This window comes from Staurois parvus, unplaced genomic scaffold, assembly GCF_062004578.1.
Source record: "Staurois parvus isolate SC_StPar_1 unplaced genomic scaffold, SC_StPar_1.0 ptg000043l, whole genome shotgun sequence".
Classification (NCBI taxonomy): Eukaryota; Metazoa; Chordata; class Amphibia; order Anura; family Ranidae; genus Staurois; species Staurois parvus.
Window position 1 is genome coordinate 1,799,934 of NW_028317839.1, and position 15,403 is coordinate 1,815,336.

Sequence of the window (15,403 nt, forward strand, 5' to 3'; positions counted from 1 at the left end):
GGTGATGATATAAATAGCTCAAGAAAGTATGGTGAGTACCAAGGAGAGGATTCATGTATAAATCACATAACCATATAAACATACACGAGAAGTGCATAATAATCAATCTAAATAAACATGAAACCATTAAAAATAATTGGTATAATCCCTAGTATCAGGGTAAAGAGCTGAAAGTCATTCCTCAGGTATCAAGTAAAGTATGAAAGTATTACAGATCTCTCATCAAAAATATGCGGTGAGGCTTATAGTGCAAAATTATGTAGAGTACATCTCCTCAATATTGCAAGAGTGGTTAAATGATAGAAGGGAAATGGCAATATATGACATAATATGCCCAAGCTGGAGCGACCATTGGCGCAAAACCAGATCCCAACTAGCGTTCACCCGCTATAAATCCGCCTTCCACACCTATACCTCCACGCTGCCAAACAAGCCTACTTTCTGATCCTTATCAATATCCTCTCCTCCAATCCTCACCGGCTCTTCTCTACCTTCAAATCTCTACTCTCTCCGCCCCCACCTCCACCCAGCACCTCACTCACCGCCCTTGGGATTGCCAATCACTTCAAAAACAAGATAAACACTATTCGCAGGGACATCGCCGCTGCCCAGACCTCCTCCCCACCCATCTCCTCTCACACAGCAACCCCTTCAACACCGCTCTCCCTTGGCCTCACCACTGTTCAGACCTCCACCCCACCTAACATCCCTCACACTGAAGCCCCCTCAACACTCCACTCCTTTGACCTTACTACCACCGAGGAGGTCACTAAGGTCTTCTCCGAAGCCTGCCTCACCACCTGCCCCCTCGACCCTGTCCCCTCACAACTCCTATGACCTCCCTCCTCCTCCATCCTACGCTCCCTCACCCACATCTTTAATCTCTCCCTCTCTTCTGGCGCATTCCCCTCCCCTCTGAAGCACGCGCACATCACTCCCATACTCAAAAAGCCCTCCCTGAACCCCTCTGACCCGAACAACCTTAGACCCAACTCCCTGCTGCCATTTACATCCAAACTCCTTAAGCAATTAGTCTATAATCGCCTAAGCTCCCACCTCAACGACAACCTCCTCGACCCCCTACAGTCCGGCTTCTGTCCCCTACACTCCACTGAAACTGCCTTACTTAAACTCACCAACGACCTGCTAACTGCCAAAGCTAATGGCCACTATTCAGTGATCCTACTCCTCGACCTCTCCGCGGCTTTTGACACAGTCGACTACCCCCTCCTCCTCAAAAAACTACACTCCCTTGGCCTCAGAGACTCCGCTCTCTCCTGGCTCTCGTACTACCTATCACAACGCTCCTTCAGCGTTACCTATAACGCTACCACCTCCCCTTCACTCCCCCTCTCTGTCGGGGTCCCTCAAGGCTCTGTCCTCGGTCCCCTTCTCTTCTCCATCTACACCTCCTCCCTTGGCCAACTGATACAATCTTACGGCTTCAACTACCACCTCTATGCCGATGACACGCAAATTTATCTCTCGACCCCTCGCCTCACCCCTTCAGTCTCCGCCCAAATCACTAGCCTGCTGAACGACATATCAGATTGGATGTCGTTCCACTTCCTTAAACGGAACCTCTCCAAAACCGAGCTCCTAGTTTTCCCCCCAGCCCGCGCACCCCCCCCCCCCACTGACTTCTCCATCACATCCAACAATGCCACCATCAGGCCCACCCCGCAAGCCAGAGTACTTGGTGTCATTCTTGACTCCAATCTATCCTTCCTGCCCCAAGTCCAATCGCTAACAAACTCATGAAGACTCCACCTCCACAATATCGCCAAAATACGCACGTTCCTAACCCCAGAAACCACTAAACAGCTCATCCACTCCCTCATCATATCACAACTCGATTACTGCAACTCCCTCCTCACTGGCCTCCCTCACCACAGACTATCCCTGATTCAGTCGATCCTGAATACGGCAGCCAGACTCATCCACCTTACTAACCGCTCCTTATCCGCCACCCCCCTCTGTCAATCCCTCCACTGGCTTCCGATTGCCCAATGGATCAAATTCAAAATGCTTACACTGACGTACAAAGCTGTCCATAATACTGCCCCAAATTACATCACCGACCTGATATCCAAATACCACCCAACACGTACTCTTTGCTCCTTACAAGACCTCCTACTCTCCAGTTCCCTGGTCTCCTCCTCCCATGCCCGCCTCCAGGACTTCTCCAGGGCATCGCCCATCCTCTGGAACTCCCTACCCCAATCCATCAGACTATCACCTACTCTCCTCTCCTTTAGGCGCACCCTAAAAACCCACCTCTTCAGGGAAGCCTACCCCGCCCCCTGCTAATTGCCGATCTCCTCCACTCTTCCTACCACTCCATCCCCCACAGCTTTTCCTCCCATACCACTATCCCCTCCCTACTAGATTGTAAGCTCCAAGGAGCAGGGCCCTCAAACCCCTTGTGTATCGCACTGTATTGTTATTGTACTGTCTCATGTATTATCTCCCTTTGTAATGTACAGCGTTGAGCGAATTATTCGCACTTTATAAATACTGTATAATAATAACTGTACCATACTTGACTCACAAGCCAACCTTTTCTCCATCCGAATGAGTCTCTTTGTGGAATGTGGCTCTAAAAGTGACCTTTCGAATAGCAGTATCATCTGGTAAAAGAGTGTCAGAACTTCAAGCCCTAGGGGCGGAAGAGGACCACATTACTTTCTACCCAGAAAGGGTGGAACTTAGAACACTGCGTGGATTCGTTCCAAGGTCTCTTCATTTTCCAACCTTTTCAGACCCGAAATCGGGTACCCTCCATGAGCTCGACATTGCCAATGTGTTAAGGTGTTATCTTCAGGATACAGACCCTTTAAGGATTTTTCTAATCTATTTGTCATCCCTTGGAGCAAAAACAAGGGAAAGGAGGCTTCATCAAGAACCATTGCTTCATGGATAGTCAAGTTAATTCATAAGGCGTACAGGGCCAGGGGTTAGGAAAGTCCCCGATTCAATCAGGGCTCATTCGACCAGGTCTGTCTCTGCTTCATGGGCAGCCAGGGCAAATGTATCCACCGAGACCATCTGCAGAGCAGCTATGTGGTCGTCCTAACACACATTTATGAGTCACTACAAAGCGCACCCAAGGGCTCTCTCATCTATGGAGTTCGGCAGACAAGCTATCAGGGTGGCCGTTGCCTGCTGAAAATGATAAATCTTCCTACCTTTCGAATAAAACTTTTTTCTAAGCATGATCCCACTCGTTTCAGCTAGTTATTTATCACAGGTATGCTGCCATGGAGGCACCAGGAAAACAGAAAATTGTACCATACTTACCGTAATTTTCCTTTCTTAGTGCCTATCCATGGCAGCATACAATCCCACCCTTGGTATTCTATATTACAGAGAATGCTGGGGGTACCTTAATCCTTTCTTTTTATATATTCACTGGCCCTGAGAGAGGAGTTAAGGTGAAGCTTATCACAGATATGCTGCCATGGATAGGCACCAGGAAAGGAAAATTATGGTAAGTATGGTACAATTTTCTGTTTTTTTTTTCCTCATTGTGGATAGAATAAGGGAGGGTTATAACTAGAGATGAGTGAATTATTCAAAAATTCGATTCGGCTGATTCGCCGAATTTCAGGAAGAAATTCGATTCGATGCGAATTAATTCGCTACGAAGTTAACTTATAAAAAGGGTTTCTAGGCTTCAGAGAGCCTTTAAATTAGTGCAGAACACTGTACCTTTAATTTAAATGCCCTTGGAGATGAGGAAGGAGAAGGAGAAGGATGAGAAGAAGGAGAAGGAGAAGGATGAGAAGAAGGAGAAGGATGAGAAGAAGGAGAAGGAGAAGGATGACAAGAAGGAGAAGGATGAGAAGAAGGAGAAGGATGAGAAGAAGGAGAAGGAGAAGGATGAGAAGATGGAGAAGGAGAAGGATGAGAAGAAGGAGAAGGAGAAGGATGAGAAGAAGGAGAAGGAGAAGGATGAGAAGAAGGAGAAGGATGAGAAGAAGGAGAAGGAGAAGGATGAGAAGAAGGAGAAGGATGAGAAGAAGGAGAAGGATGAGAAGAAGGAGAAGGAGAAGGATGAGAAGAAGGAGAAGGATGAGAAGAAGGATGAGAAGAAGTATGAGAAGAAGGAAAAGGATGAGAAGAAGGATGAGAAGAAGGAGAAGGATGAGGAGAAGAAGGAGAAGGAGAAGGATGAGAAGAAGGAGAAGGATGAGAAGAAGGATGAGAAGAAGGAGAAGGATGAGAAGAAGGAGAAGGATGAGAAGAAGGAGAAGGATGAGAAGAAGGAGAAGGAGAAGGATGAGAAGAAGGATGAGAAGAAGGAGAAGGATGAGAAGAAGGAGAAGGAGAAGGATGAGAAGAAGGATGAGAAGAAGGAGAAGGATGAGAAGAAGAAGGATGAGAAGAAGGAGAAGGATGAGAAGAAGGAGAAGGAGAAGGAGAAGGAGAAGGAGAAGGATGAGAAGAAGGAGAAGGATGAGAAGAAGGAGAAGGATGAGAAGAAGGAGAAGGATGAGAAGAAGGATGAGAAGAAGGAGAAGGATGAGAAGAAGGAGAAGGAGAAGGATGAGAAGAAGGATGAGAAGAAGGAGAAGGATGAGAAGAAGAAGGATGAGAAGAAGGAGAAGGATGAGAAGAAGGAGAAGGAGAAGGAGAAGGAGAAGGAGAAGGATGAGAAGAAGGAGAAGGATGAGAAGAAGGAGAAGGATGAGAAGAAGGAGAAGGATGAGAAGAAGGATGAGAAGAAGGAGAAGGATGAGAAGAAGGACAGTTCTGTGACAGTTTCTGTCTATTTCTGACAGTTCTGGGACATTCACTCCATACAGCGGTTGAAACATTGTATCTATTTGTTTCCATAAATGGATCCATTTATGGAAACAAATAGATACAATGTTTCAACCGCTGTATGGAGTGAGTGTCCCAGAACTGTCAGAAATAGCCTATTTCTGACAGTTCTGGGACACTCACTCCATACAGCGGTTGAAACATTGTATCTATTTGTTTCCATAAATGGATCCATGGATCTAAGTGTATCTGCAGAATAGAGGAGCTCTGCAGATACACTTTTTGCCAGCTTGGAATTATTCTTATTTTCATCCTACTTCTTCTTCTTCTTCATCCTCATCCTCTTCTTCTGAGGATGAGGATGAAGAAGAAGAAGTAGGATGAAAATAAGATTAATTCCAAGCCGGCAAAAAGTGTATCTGCAGAGCTCCTCTAAGTGTATCTGCAGAGCTCCTCTAAGTGTATCTGCAGAATAGAGGAGCTCTGCAGATACACTTTTTGCCGGCTTGGAATTATTCTTATTTTCATCCTACTTCTTCTTCATCCTCATCCTCTTCTTCTTCTTCTGAGGATGAAGAAGAAGAAGAAGAAGTAGGATGAAAATAAGATTAATTCCAAGCCGGCAAAAAGTGTATCTGCAGAGCTCCTCTAAGTGTATCTGCAGAGCTCCTCTAAGTGTATCTGCAGAATAGAGGAGCTCTGCAGATACACTTTTTGCCGGCTTGGAATTATTCTTATTTTCATCCTACTTCTTCTTCTTCTTCATCCTCATCCTCTTCTTCTGAGGATGAGGATGAAGAAGAAGTAGGATGAAAATAAGAATTCCAAACCGGCAAAAAGTGTATGTGCAGAGTTCCTCTATTTCTGACAGTTCTCTGACAGCTTCTTCACACGTACAGCGGTTGAAACATCTGTATCCTAAATGGAAACTAATAGATACAATGTTTCAACCGCTGTACATGTGAAGGAACTGTCAGAGAAATGTCAGAAATAGCGGAGCTCTCTGCAGGGACACTTTTGCCGGCTGATCGGGAAAAATCCGATTCGCGCACCCGAAGTAGGCAAATATTCGGATTCGACGCGAATCGAATTTTTCCTGAAATTCGTATCGAATTCCGGTTCGCCTGGTTCGATTCGCTCATCTCTAGTTATAACCCCTCCAGTTTTTTTTTTGCCATCTGTGTTCCATTGGGGAGATTTTCCTTCACGTCCTGTCCTATACCCAAAACAGGAAGTGAGAGGAAATCCCTCCAAAGTGAGGAAATCCCTGCTTGTCACCAGGACTAGTGCCCTCTATTGGAAGATTTCCCCTCTTCCCCCTACAGTCCAGCTTCTGTCCCCTACACTCCACCGAAACTGCCTTACTTAAACTCACCAACGACCTGCTAACCGCCAAAGCTAATGGCCACTATTCAGTGATCCTACTCCTCGACCTCTCCGCGGCTTTTGACACAGTTGACCACCCCCTCCTCAAAAAAAAACTACACTCCCTTGGCCTCAGAGACTCCGCTCTCTCCTGGCTCTTGTCCTACCTATCACAACGCTCTTTCAGCGTTACCTATAACGCTACCACCTCCCCTTCACTCCCCCTCTCTGTCGGGGTCCCTCAAGGCTCTGTCCTCGGTCCCCTTCTCTTCTCCATCTACACCTCCTCCCTTGGCCAACTGATACACTCTCACGGCTTTAACTACCACCTCTATGCCGATGACACGCAAATCTATCTCTCAACCCCTCGTCTCACCCCTTCAGTCTCCGCCCAAATCACTAGCCTGCTGAACAATCCCACCCTCGGTATTCTATATTACAGAGAATGCTGGGGGTACCTTAATTCTTTCTTTTTATATATTCACTGGCCCTGAGGGAGGAGTCTAAAGGTGAAGCTTATCACAGAAAACAGGAAGTGAGAGGAAATCCCTCCAAAGTGAGGAAATCCCTGCTTGTCACCAGGACCAGTGCCCTCCATTGGAAGATTTCCCCTCTTTTAATGTTCTGATGACAATATAAAATCTGGGGTTCCTTTTACCAGCACTTTTTATGATAACAGGGACTGATGTGAATGTACAATATATATGTAAAGCGCTGTGTAAATTGATGGCGCTATATAAGTACCTGACATAAAAATAATAAATAACAGTAAGCAGGACAAATAGAGAGGGTGAATCCCCCAAACAGGGACAAAGACAGCAAAAAAAAACCTGACAGGGGTTCTATTCCATCTCCAATCTGTTCAAAGCTATAAATGAAAGTTCTGTTCTTAGTCTTAGGTTCAGCTTGTCATCACACTAGGTAACACAGCCCAATGCATGTGATGTGAATGGAGCCTTTATGGAAATGTTCTACCTGCTGAGCTCAATGTAATGAGGGGAGGTTTTTTATCTCTCACTGTATCCTGTGCTCCAAGAATAAAGCCTGCATGCCTCCTGCACGGAGCCCGAAGTAATAGAGCACTGTCTTGGCTGGGTCTCCCACATTCTACTTGCAGTAGTGTACAGAGGAAGTAACATGAGAAGCAATGCCTGCAATCCATCTTACTACACCCATACCCAGCCCCCTCTCCTTACACTCCATCTTACTACACCCATACCCAGCCCCCTCTCCTTACACTCCATCTTACTACACCCATACCCAGCCCCTCACCTTACACACCATCTTACTAAACCCATACCCAGCCCCTCACCTTACACACCATCTTACTAAACCCATACCCAGCCCCCTCTCCTTACACTCCATCTTACTAAACCCATACCTAGCCCCCTCTCCTTACACTCCATCTTACTACACCCATACCTAGCCCCCTCTACTTACACTCCATTTTACTACACCCATACCTAGCCCCCTCTCCTTACACTCCATCTTACTACACCCATACCCAGCCCCTCCCCTTACACGCCATTTTACTATACACCCATACCTTCCCCTTATGCTCTGCCCAGAACCTCCTTCCTATGATGTAATACGTAAGCGACGAGCGTAGGATTGCTCTTTTCCACGTGATTGTCGAAGTGGAGCGTGTGAGGCCGGAACCATGGCGGATAGACCTGTGGTGCCTAGTGATTTATTCCCTCATATCCTGCGCTTCCTGCGGGACAACCAGTTCACGGGCGCCGCCAGAGAGTTCAGCAAAGCCACAGGACTGGTGAGTGATTGGGGGAGGGTTGGAGCACGTGGTCCCGTCTGCTAGGTGTACACAGCCTGGCACTGCATAGGGAACACATGGCAGCGAGTGTGCTGGGAGCAGGTGGTGATTTCAGCTTCTCCTGGGATCCTACTGCGGTGGCACATTGGTTCAAGCTGGAGCAATGTAACTATGGGATTCATCTTTAACCACTTAATGCCCGCCTGTAATGTACAAAGCAGGAATGAGTAACTGAGAGATCTGTTAGTAAAAGCAGCACAGTGTACAACATTACATAGCACACGTTTAACCTCTCGATCACCCTAGATCAGGGTTCCATGGAACTCTGAGGTTCCTCCACAAGTTGCCAGGGGTTTGTTAACCTCTTTGTGCTGGCACCTCCCAGCCCTTTAAGAGTTTCAGAAGCCAGGGGGGGTTAGGGTCATGTGTCCGCTGTCACAGCGGTCACATGATCGGAAAAGGTCCCGATCGAAAGGGGTGATCGGAACCTTTCCGCGAGATGCTAACATATGTGCTGGGAAAGTGCAGGGCGCTCTCTCTCAGCACATGTATTTTCTAATTGCACGCAAGTATGTGGCCACTCGGCATCAAGGCCCACACTCCGTGAGGCCGCATATTTGCGTTCAGTCGGTGTCAAGGGGTTAAGCAGTGAGCAATTTCTGCCTCTCAGATAAGTTCCCACTGACAAGATTGATTTATTTAGCTGTCTGTAAGGGAATTCTTCCCAATGACCACAGTTTTAAAGGAGCATTCTTCTCAGTTGCCATCACCCTAATGTATCATGAGCTGTAGATATAGTCGTTATTGGCAGGGGTTCTCTGACACCCGAAAGTTAGTTCAGGGGTTCCTCTGTGTTGAAAAGGTTGAGAGAGGCTGCTCCTAGATGTTAACTGCTTCCCAGTCAGTGTCATTGGTACAGTGACAGTGTATAGCAGGCGTCACTAAATGGTGGACCGCGGTCTGGACACTGACCAAGTGACAGTCCAGTCCAGACAGTGACTGTACAGTTTAGCAGCCTGAGTGGACTCCTCTCCTCCTGCTGCTGAAGCTATTAAAAATCCCAGTATTGTGGAGGGCAGGAGGAATGGCATAGTGGACCCCTCTTCTGTGTGACCTGTACTGCCGCTTGACTCGCAGCAGGAAAAAGGGCTGGAGGAATCACAGGGTGTAAGACGGGGGGGCCATGATGGGGGAACTGTGAAATGGGGTGTAATTGGGGGCAGCTGTAATACTTGGCGCTGTTATGTGAGGAAGAAGCTCTGATATGGGGGGGTGCGTTGTGATGTGATAAGGGGGAGCTATGATATAGGGGGCTGTGATGTGAGAGTGGGAGCTGTGAGTTGGATGGGCTGTGATGTGAGTAGGGGGTGTGATTTGAGAGGGGTCAGCTTTGATATGGGGGTCTCTGATGAGAGGGGGGAGCTATGATATAGGGGGCTGTGATGTGAGAGACAGAGCTGTGAGTTGGATGGGCTGTGATGTGAGGGGGGGTGATTTGAGAGGGGACAGCTCTTACATGGTGGTCTCTCATGTGAGGGGGGGGGGCTGTGATGTGAGGGAGATATAAGGGGGGCTGGGATGTGGGGGGGAGCTTATGATATGAATGGTCTGTGGTGTGAGCAGGGGGGTGTGGGCTTTTTTTTTTTTATCCAAAGCTAAAAAAAAAGTTTTTCATTCAGTGATACTTTAAGAAACTTTTTTCCTATAGGTAAGTGTAAAATGCAACTTCCATGTAGGTACAGTAGATATTCACATCAGTTCCAGCCAGTGACGTCACTGGCACACATGCAATACGCTCTGCATTCAGGGCACACTGAGTGTTCTGTGAATGCAGAGGGCACCGTGCCATGATGCTGACTCCCATACACGGGAATGATGTCTTTAAAAGGCTGGAGAGTGCGAACCTGGAAGGAAGAAAGAAAGGTAGAAGATGGAGACACAAGGGGCAGTGACGGCACAGCACCAATGGCTTCCACTGCAGTCTCTGAGCCATTCAGGAGGGAGAGAGCCTAGAGAGCCACTGCTCTCAGACACAGCACTGGAGATCTATAAGGGTGGGGGAGCTGCATGCTTAAAATTGTTCCTTAATGTAGAGAATACAGTAAGGTAAGCTTTCAGCCTTTAGAACCACTGTAAAGCGAAGAAAAATATTAAACATTTCAAGGGCCCCAGGAGTTTATTGCCGTTATATGGAAGCATTCATGGCATATTTGCACAGAATAGGCCGCGTACCTCGAAAAGCGGCCCCCTCCAGTGTGGTGATTTCTGAGTTACCATCTTTGGTTTCATAGTCATCAACCTTCTTGATTGCCTGGACCTTACTCCCGCACAGCTCGGTGTATGCTCCCGCACACGCACAGCTCGGTGTATGCTCCCGCACACGCACAGCTCGGTGTATGCTCCCGCACACGCACAGCTCGGTGTATGCTCAGAATAAAACCACTAACAGGCAGAGAAAAAGTATTTTACAGTCTATTTTGCCATAATAAGCCTACCTGTCTCCTAGATTGTAAGCTGCAAGGAGCAGGGCCCTCCTATCCCTCTTGTATTGAACTGTATTGTTGCTGTATTGTCTCCCTTTATACTGTAAAGTGCTGAGCAAACTATTGGCGCTATATAAATCCTGTATAATAATAATACCTGTCCGTCTTTTGAAAACCAGGTTTTCTTTAACGCTTATGAGATTTGATGTTTGGGTTTATATCTACTTTATATGTTTTAGTACATCATTTTATTGTGAAAGCACTACTTTGGTCTATATCAGTGGTTCTCAACCTGTGGGTCGTGACCCCTTTTGGGGGTCGAATGACCCTTTCACAGGGGTTGCCTAAGACCATCGGAAAACACATATTTCCGATGTGTAAAGAGCAGCTGCTGTGTAGAAAGCAGCTGCTGTGTTGAAAGTAGCTACTCTGTTAAAAGCAGCTACTGTGTTGAAAGCAGCAGCATTGGAGGTAAAACACTTCATGAATTCTAATTACTGGATAAATAATTTTATGGTTGGGGGTCACCACAACATGAAAAACTGTATTAAAGGGTCGCGGCATTAGGAAGGTTGAGAACCAATGGTCTATATGATATAAATAGGGCATATAGTAGCTCCCTGAGCATTATTAAATCCAATCTTTAAAATCCCATAAATGCTTTAACATGTTTAATGTCATTTCAATTGTTTACATTTTTTCAATTCTGCAACTTTCCATAACATGATACCTGCTGATTCTGCCATGTAGGTCCTCCCTGCATTGTCACATGAACCACCAGTGAAGGGTACAGGTGGCTGTGCCAAAACCCATTACACTGGCATGGTGGTCCATTACTGTTACCCTCAGAAAATCAGTCCAGAGTAATAATGCATGACACACACAGGTATACATGCATGTAGACAGGAAGTAGTTGAAAGAAGCTGTAGGAGATCATCGGCTATGAGATGCTGCAAGGGATTAAAAAAATAAAAATGTGTTTGTTTGATTCACAGCCTTGCCTTAGCAAACTTAACCACTTTAGGACCACCCGCCCTCGTACTGTGGACGGGCAGCTCCTACAGGCACAGCATCGTACCTGTACATCGCTGCCTGATTCTGGGTTCAGGGCATAGCAGGGAGAAAAAACAATGAATTAAAAAGCAACACACATTACACATTGGCAACTTTTAGGTGACAAGCTTCACGCGATACGATTTACTGCACAGCAATCATAGTAAAACCGCACCGTGTTTTAGGTGTCATTAAAAATAATGGCATCTGAAGCTGTGTTTTGTGGTCACAGCGATTCTGCCACTATCCCAAAATGCCCAGGTGAGAGTGCAGGCGCCCTAATTCACACATTTGCGATTCTAGATGCGTCTTCAAACTCAGTTTCGCATGAGAGGCTAGACATTGTGTTCCTTTTGAGGTGCGTCACAAAGATGTAACCCGCACGCATTTGTGTTTTGAGTGGCATTTCAAAAAGGGTCCTGTGGGCGTTTGTAGCAGTGCGTAATAGATTTGCAAGTGATAGAGTGGCATTCGAAGATAAATGTTCACATAGGATTGCTATTGACAGGAGTTTTTGCATTGAAGTCAATGGAAAGGCAGTATGTGAACCCAGGCGCCAGGATGCAGTTTCTGGGACTTGTCAAGCCCTGACCTAATCCCTTGATTACCCTGTGATGTTAACCCCTTCTCAGCCAGTGTTATTAGTACAGTGACAGTGTGTAGTATTATCCCTGATTACTGTATTAGTTTCACTGGTGATATCAGTGTCAGATTGACTGCCTTACTATCGCAGTCCCCCGATAAGTCCTTGATCACCGCCATTACTAGTATAAATAAAAAAAATTGCAGTATATATACCATAGTTTGTAGACACTTTCACACACACCAATCAATATACACTTATTTGGATATTTTTTTTACCAAAGACGTAGCCGAGTATATTTTGACCTAAATTTATGAAGAAATTAGGGTTGTTTTTTTTTATATATATATTTTATAGCAGAAAGTTAAAAAAAAATGTTTTTTAAAAAATGTTGGCCTTTTTTTTTTGTTTAATAAAAAATAAACAAAAATCCCAGTGGTGATCAAATACCACCAAAAGCCCTATTTGTGTGAAAAATTTATATAAATTTCATTTGGGTACAGTGTTGCATGACTGCACAATTACCAGTTAAAAGTAGCACAGTGCTGAATAGCAAAAAATGACCTGGTAATGAAGGGGGTGAAACCTTCCAGAGCTCAAGTGGTTATCCAGTTAGGGTTTAGGTCTAGTGCTAACTCTTTTGAGTTAGTTTTGCTATATTAAAATTTATGTGCCAGAATTGCTGTTGCCTGTCAAACAGGCTTATGTAGGCACATGCGCTTATCATTAGGGTGTCTGCCTCATAGTGACATTGATCTACTACTGTTTGTTGTACTGTATTTATAACGGTTTTTGTTTTCTTTAATTCAACAGAAAGATAAGGACAACAGCCCTGCCAATCTTGTGGATATATACGGCGATTGGCTAAAGTAAGTATGAATATGTTCTGATTAGATGTTTCTTCTGGCTTTTGTCAGTCCTGTCACTGTAACCTCCATTCAAGAATTAGGGGATAGTATATATAACAGTTGAAACGCTACCCAGAAAAATGTTGGCAAATGAGATGAGCTTATAGTTGGTATGCTACGGTGTTCACCTTATTTACTAACATTTGCGTTGCTAATTGAACAGCCTCTACTCGTTTAGTAAGATAAGGTCCATGTGTAGGAGATTTTTTCGCTGTGCACATAAACTTCAGTTAATGGGCATTTTCTGTTTCCATTAAGCGGTGTGAATGTACACAGTTGCAATACACCTTAAGTGAAGCTATGGGCCAAATCAAATTCAGGGCTGTGTGCAGACTGCTACATCTGCAGAACGCGGCATCACATGCACTATGGGCGAGTCAGGAGATTTGTAGCTAGTTTACATTTTTATTTTTCTTGAAATTGAGACCCTGCCCTTTAGATTCTTATGTAATTTCTGCTCTCTGTCCTCCTGTGGTGATTACCTTCACTTCTTGTCTTTTGAGATGTAACATGAATGGAAATCTCACCAAAGTTAGGAGATTTCCCCTCTTAGTTGTTCCTGTAACCTCCCCCCCCCCCCCTTCACCTCTTGCTCTCATGACAGCTCTAAAATTTAAGACATACAGGTGGGTGCATCTCCAAAGTGAGGACACAGTTCCTCTACATTTTATAGTGGCTCACCCATCCTTTTTTTTCCTTAGCTCCCTCTGTAACCGTTTTATTGCTTGTTGATCCTGTTAGTAGATCAATTGATTTTCCATTTCCTCTAACAGGCAACACTGTTCTAAAATGAAATCACAGTAAATTTGTCACCTTGTGGACAGGATTAGTCTTTCATCTGCTGGCTTTACGTAGGCAACAAACAAATTAAATCTCAACCCCAATTAACGCTTTTAAATCGGTATGGCAACAGGTTTAAATTTCATAAATAAATTTGACCCATACTATGCACTCCAAACCCTCATACCTGTTACTGAATAGTTGGTCTGCAGGTAACTGTGGGGGAAACATTTAAATAAATGGCTGTGAAATAGAGAAGGAATTTATGTAAAGACAGGCTGTTTAAAAAAAAAAAAAAAGAAAAGTTAATTACTTAAAGTGATTCTAAAGGCTCAGATTTAATTTTTTTAAAATAACAAACATGTTATACTTGTCGCAAACATGCGCAACACAGTGAAGTACGCAGACTCCATCTTGCTAAGAGTAGCCATTTCTCCCTTATCCTTCCCCTACCCCTTCCTCTCACTGAGAGGAGACATTTGGCCAGTGTGTGTGCTGGTTATGGGTCACTGGCCGGCCAAGGCATCTCTGAGCTAGGTGCTGAGCTGTCTGTGAAAGCTGTATCCTTTCTCACCTAGGAAGAGATCAGGCCAGCTTTCCCAAGAGAGTTGGAGTCTCACTGTCCAAAGTACCTGTGTAATTTCACACCTCGTAAAAAGATAAAGGAGCCTTCCCAGGAGTTCAAGACATTCCCAAGAAGCACACACCAAATAACATTTTTAAAAGATCCATATTTCCCCTATGTCTCATATCTTGGAATATGAAAGACTTACATAAAAAACAGACACCTTGCAGATGGCCAATGAGCAGGCGAACAGTTTGATGGGTCACTCGCTTTGTCTCGGACCATCAGGGAAGAAAACATAGAACTCGTGAACCGTGCAGTATATAATTTCATAATTCATATCTAAATAATCCTCAGACGATTATTTCAATCATTATATTGTTATAACAGATAACGCAAGTTTCCTCTTTCTCTGTACAAAAAGGAGGTGGTGGCAGTGTGGAGGGTTAGTTATGTAATCAACCCGACCCAGTAACGATCGCCCAGGCTGCCGGTACATCGATTGTGGTCCGTTAGGTGGAAAATCGTTGTGCAGGGTGCAGCTGGGCGTGGCATTGTTACGCACGTCACATCGCGGTTTTAGATTGGCTAGTCCTTCGATCATGAGTTTGGCGAGAAGGTCTGGGGTCTGACGCCGCGATCGTGACATATTAGACGTCGCGATCGTGGGCTTGTCGCCTGTTGGTGGCGGCGATCTTGCGATCGTGACAATACTTACCTGCTCTGTGTAATGGTTTTACACAGAGCAGACCTGATCCTCCTCTTTTTGGGTCTCCTGCTGGCGCTCCTGGATTGTGCCCCCATATTAAGCCACTTGCTATGGGGGCACTTATGCGTGCTTGTCCCTAAGTGACACAGAACGCAGCTTGGCCCTGCCCCCCCAATCCAATGACTCCCGCTGCTGTGTTTGAGCCAATGAGGAGAGATCTGAGCAATTCTCTGCTCTCATGCACATCGCTGGATCAAGATTGGGCTCAGGTTAGTATTTAGGAGTGGCGGTGGGTAGGGTAGCTGACACCAAACCCCTCCCACAGTCTTCTAAGACGTGACAGGTCCCAGAAGACAAAGGGACCGTTCAGAAAGCGCAGCGCTACTCGCGCATGTGCAGCAGTCACCCAGCTCTGAAGC

At 45.5% G+C, this 15,403-nt stretch overlaps 1 protein-coding gene across 1 annotated transcript in view; it reads left to right on the forward strand.

Moving 5' to 3' along the window:
• The first annotated feature begins 7,730 nt into the window (after positions 1-7,730).
• The window catches only part of NOLC1 (nucleolar and coiled-body phosphoprotein 1), a 38,234-nt gene continuing 30,561 nt past the window's right edge, over positions 7,731-15,403 (forward strand). Inside the window, exons 1-2 of the mRNA XM_089663635.1 lie at positions 7,731-7,903; positions 12,836-12,891. Coding sequence (XP_089519761.1) covers positions 7,793-7,903; positions 12,836-12,891 — 167 coding nt within the window. The 5' untranslated portion in view covers positions 7,731-7,792. The remainder of the gene's footprint in view (positions 7,904-12,835; positions 12,892-15,403) is intronic.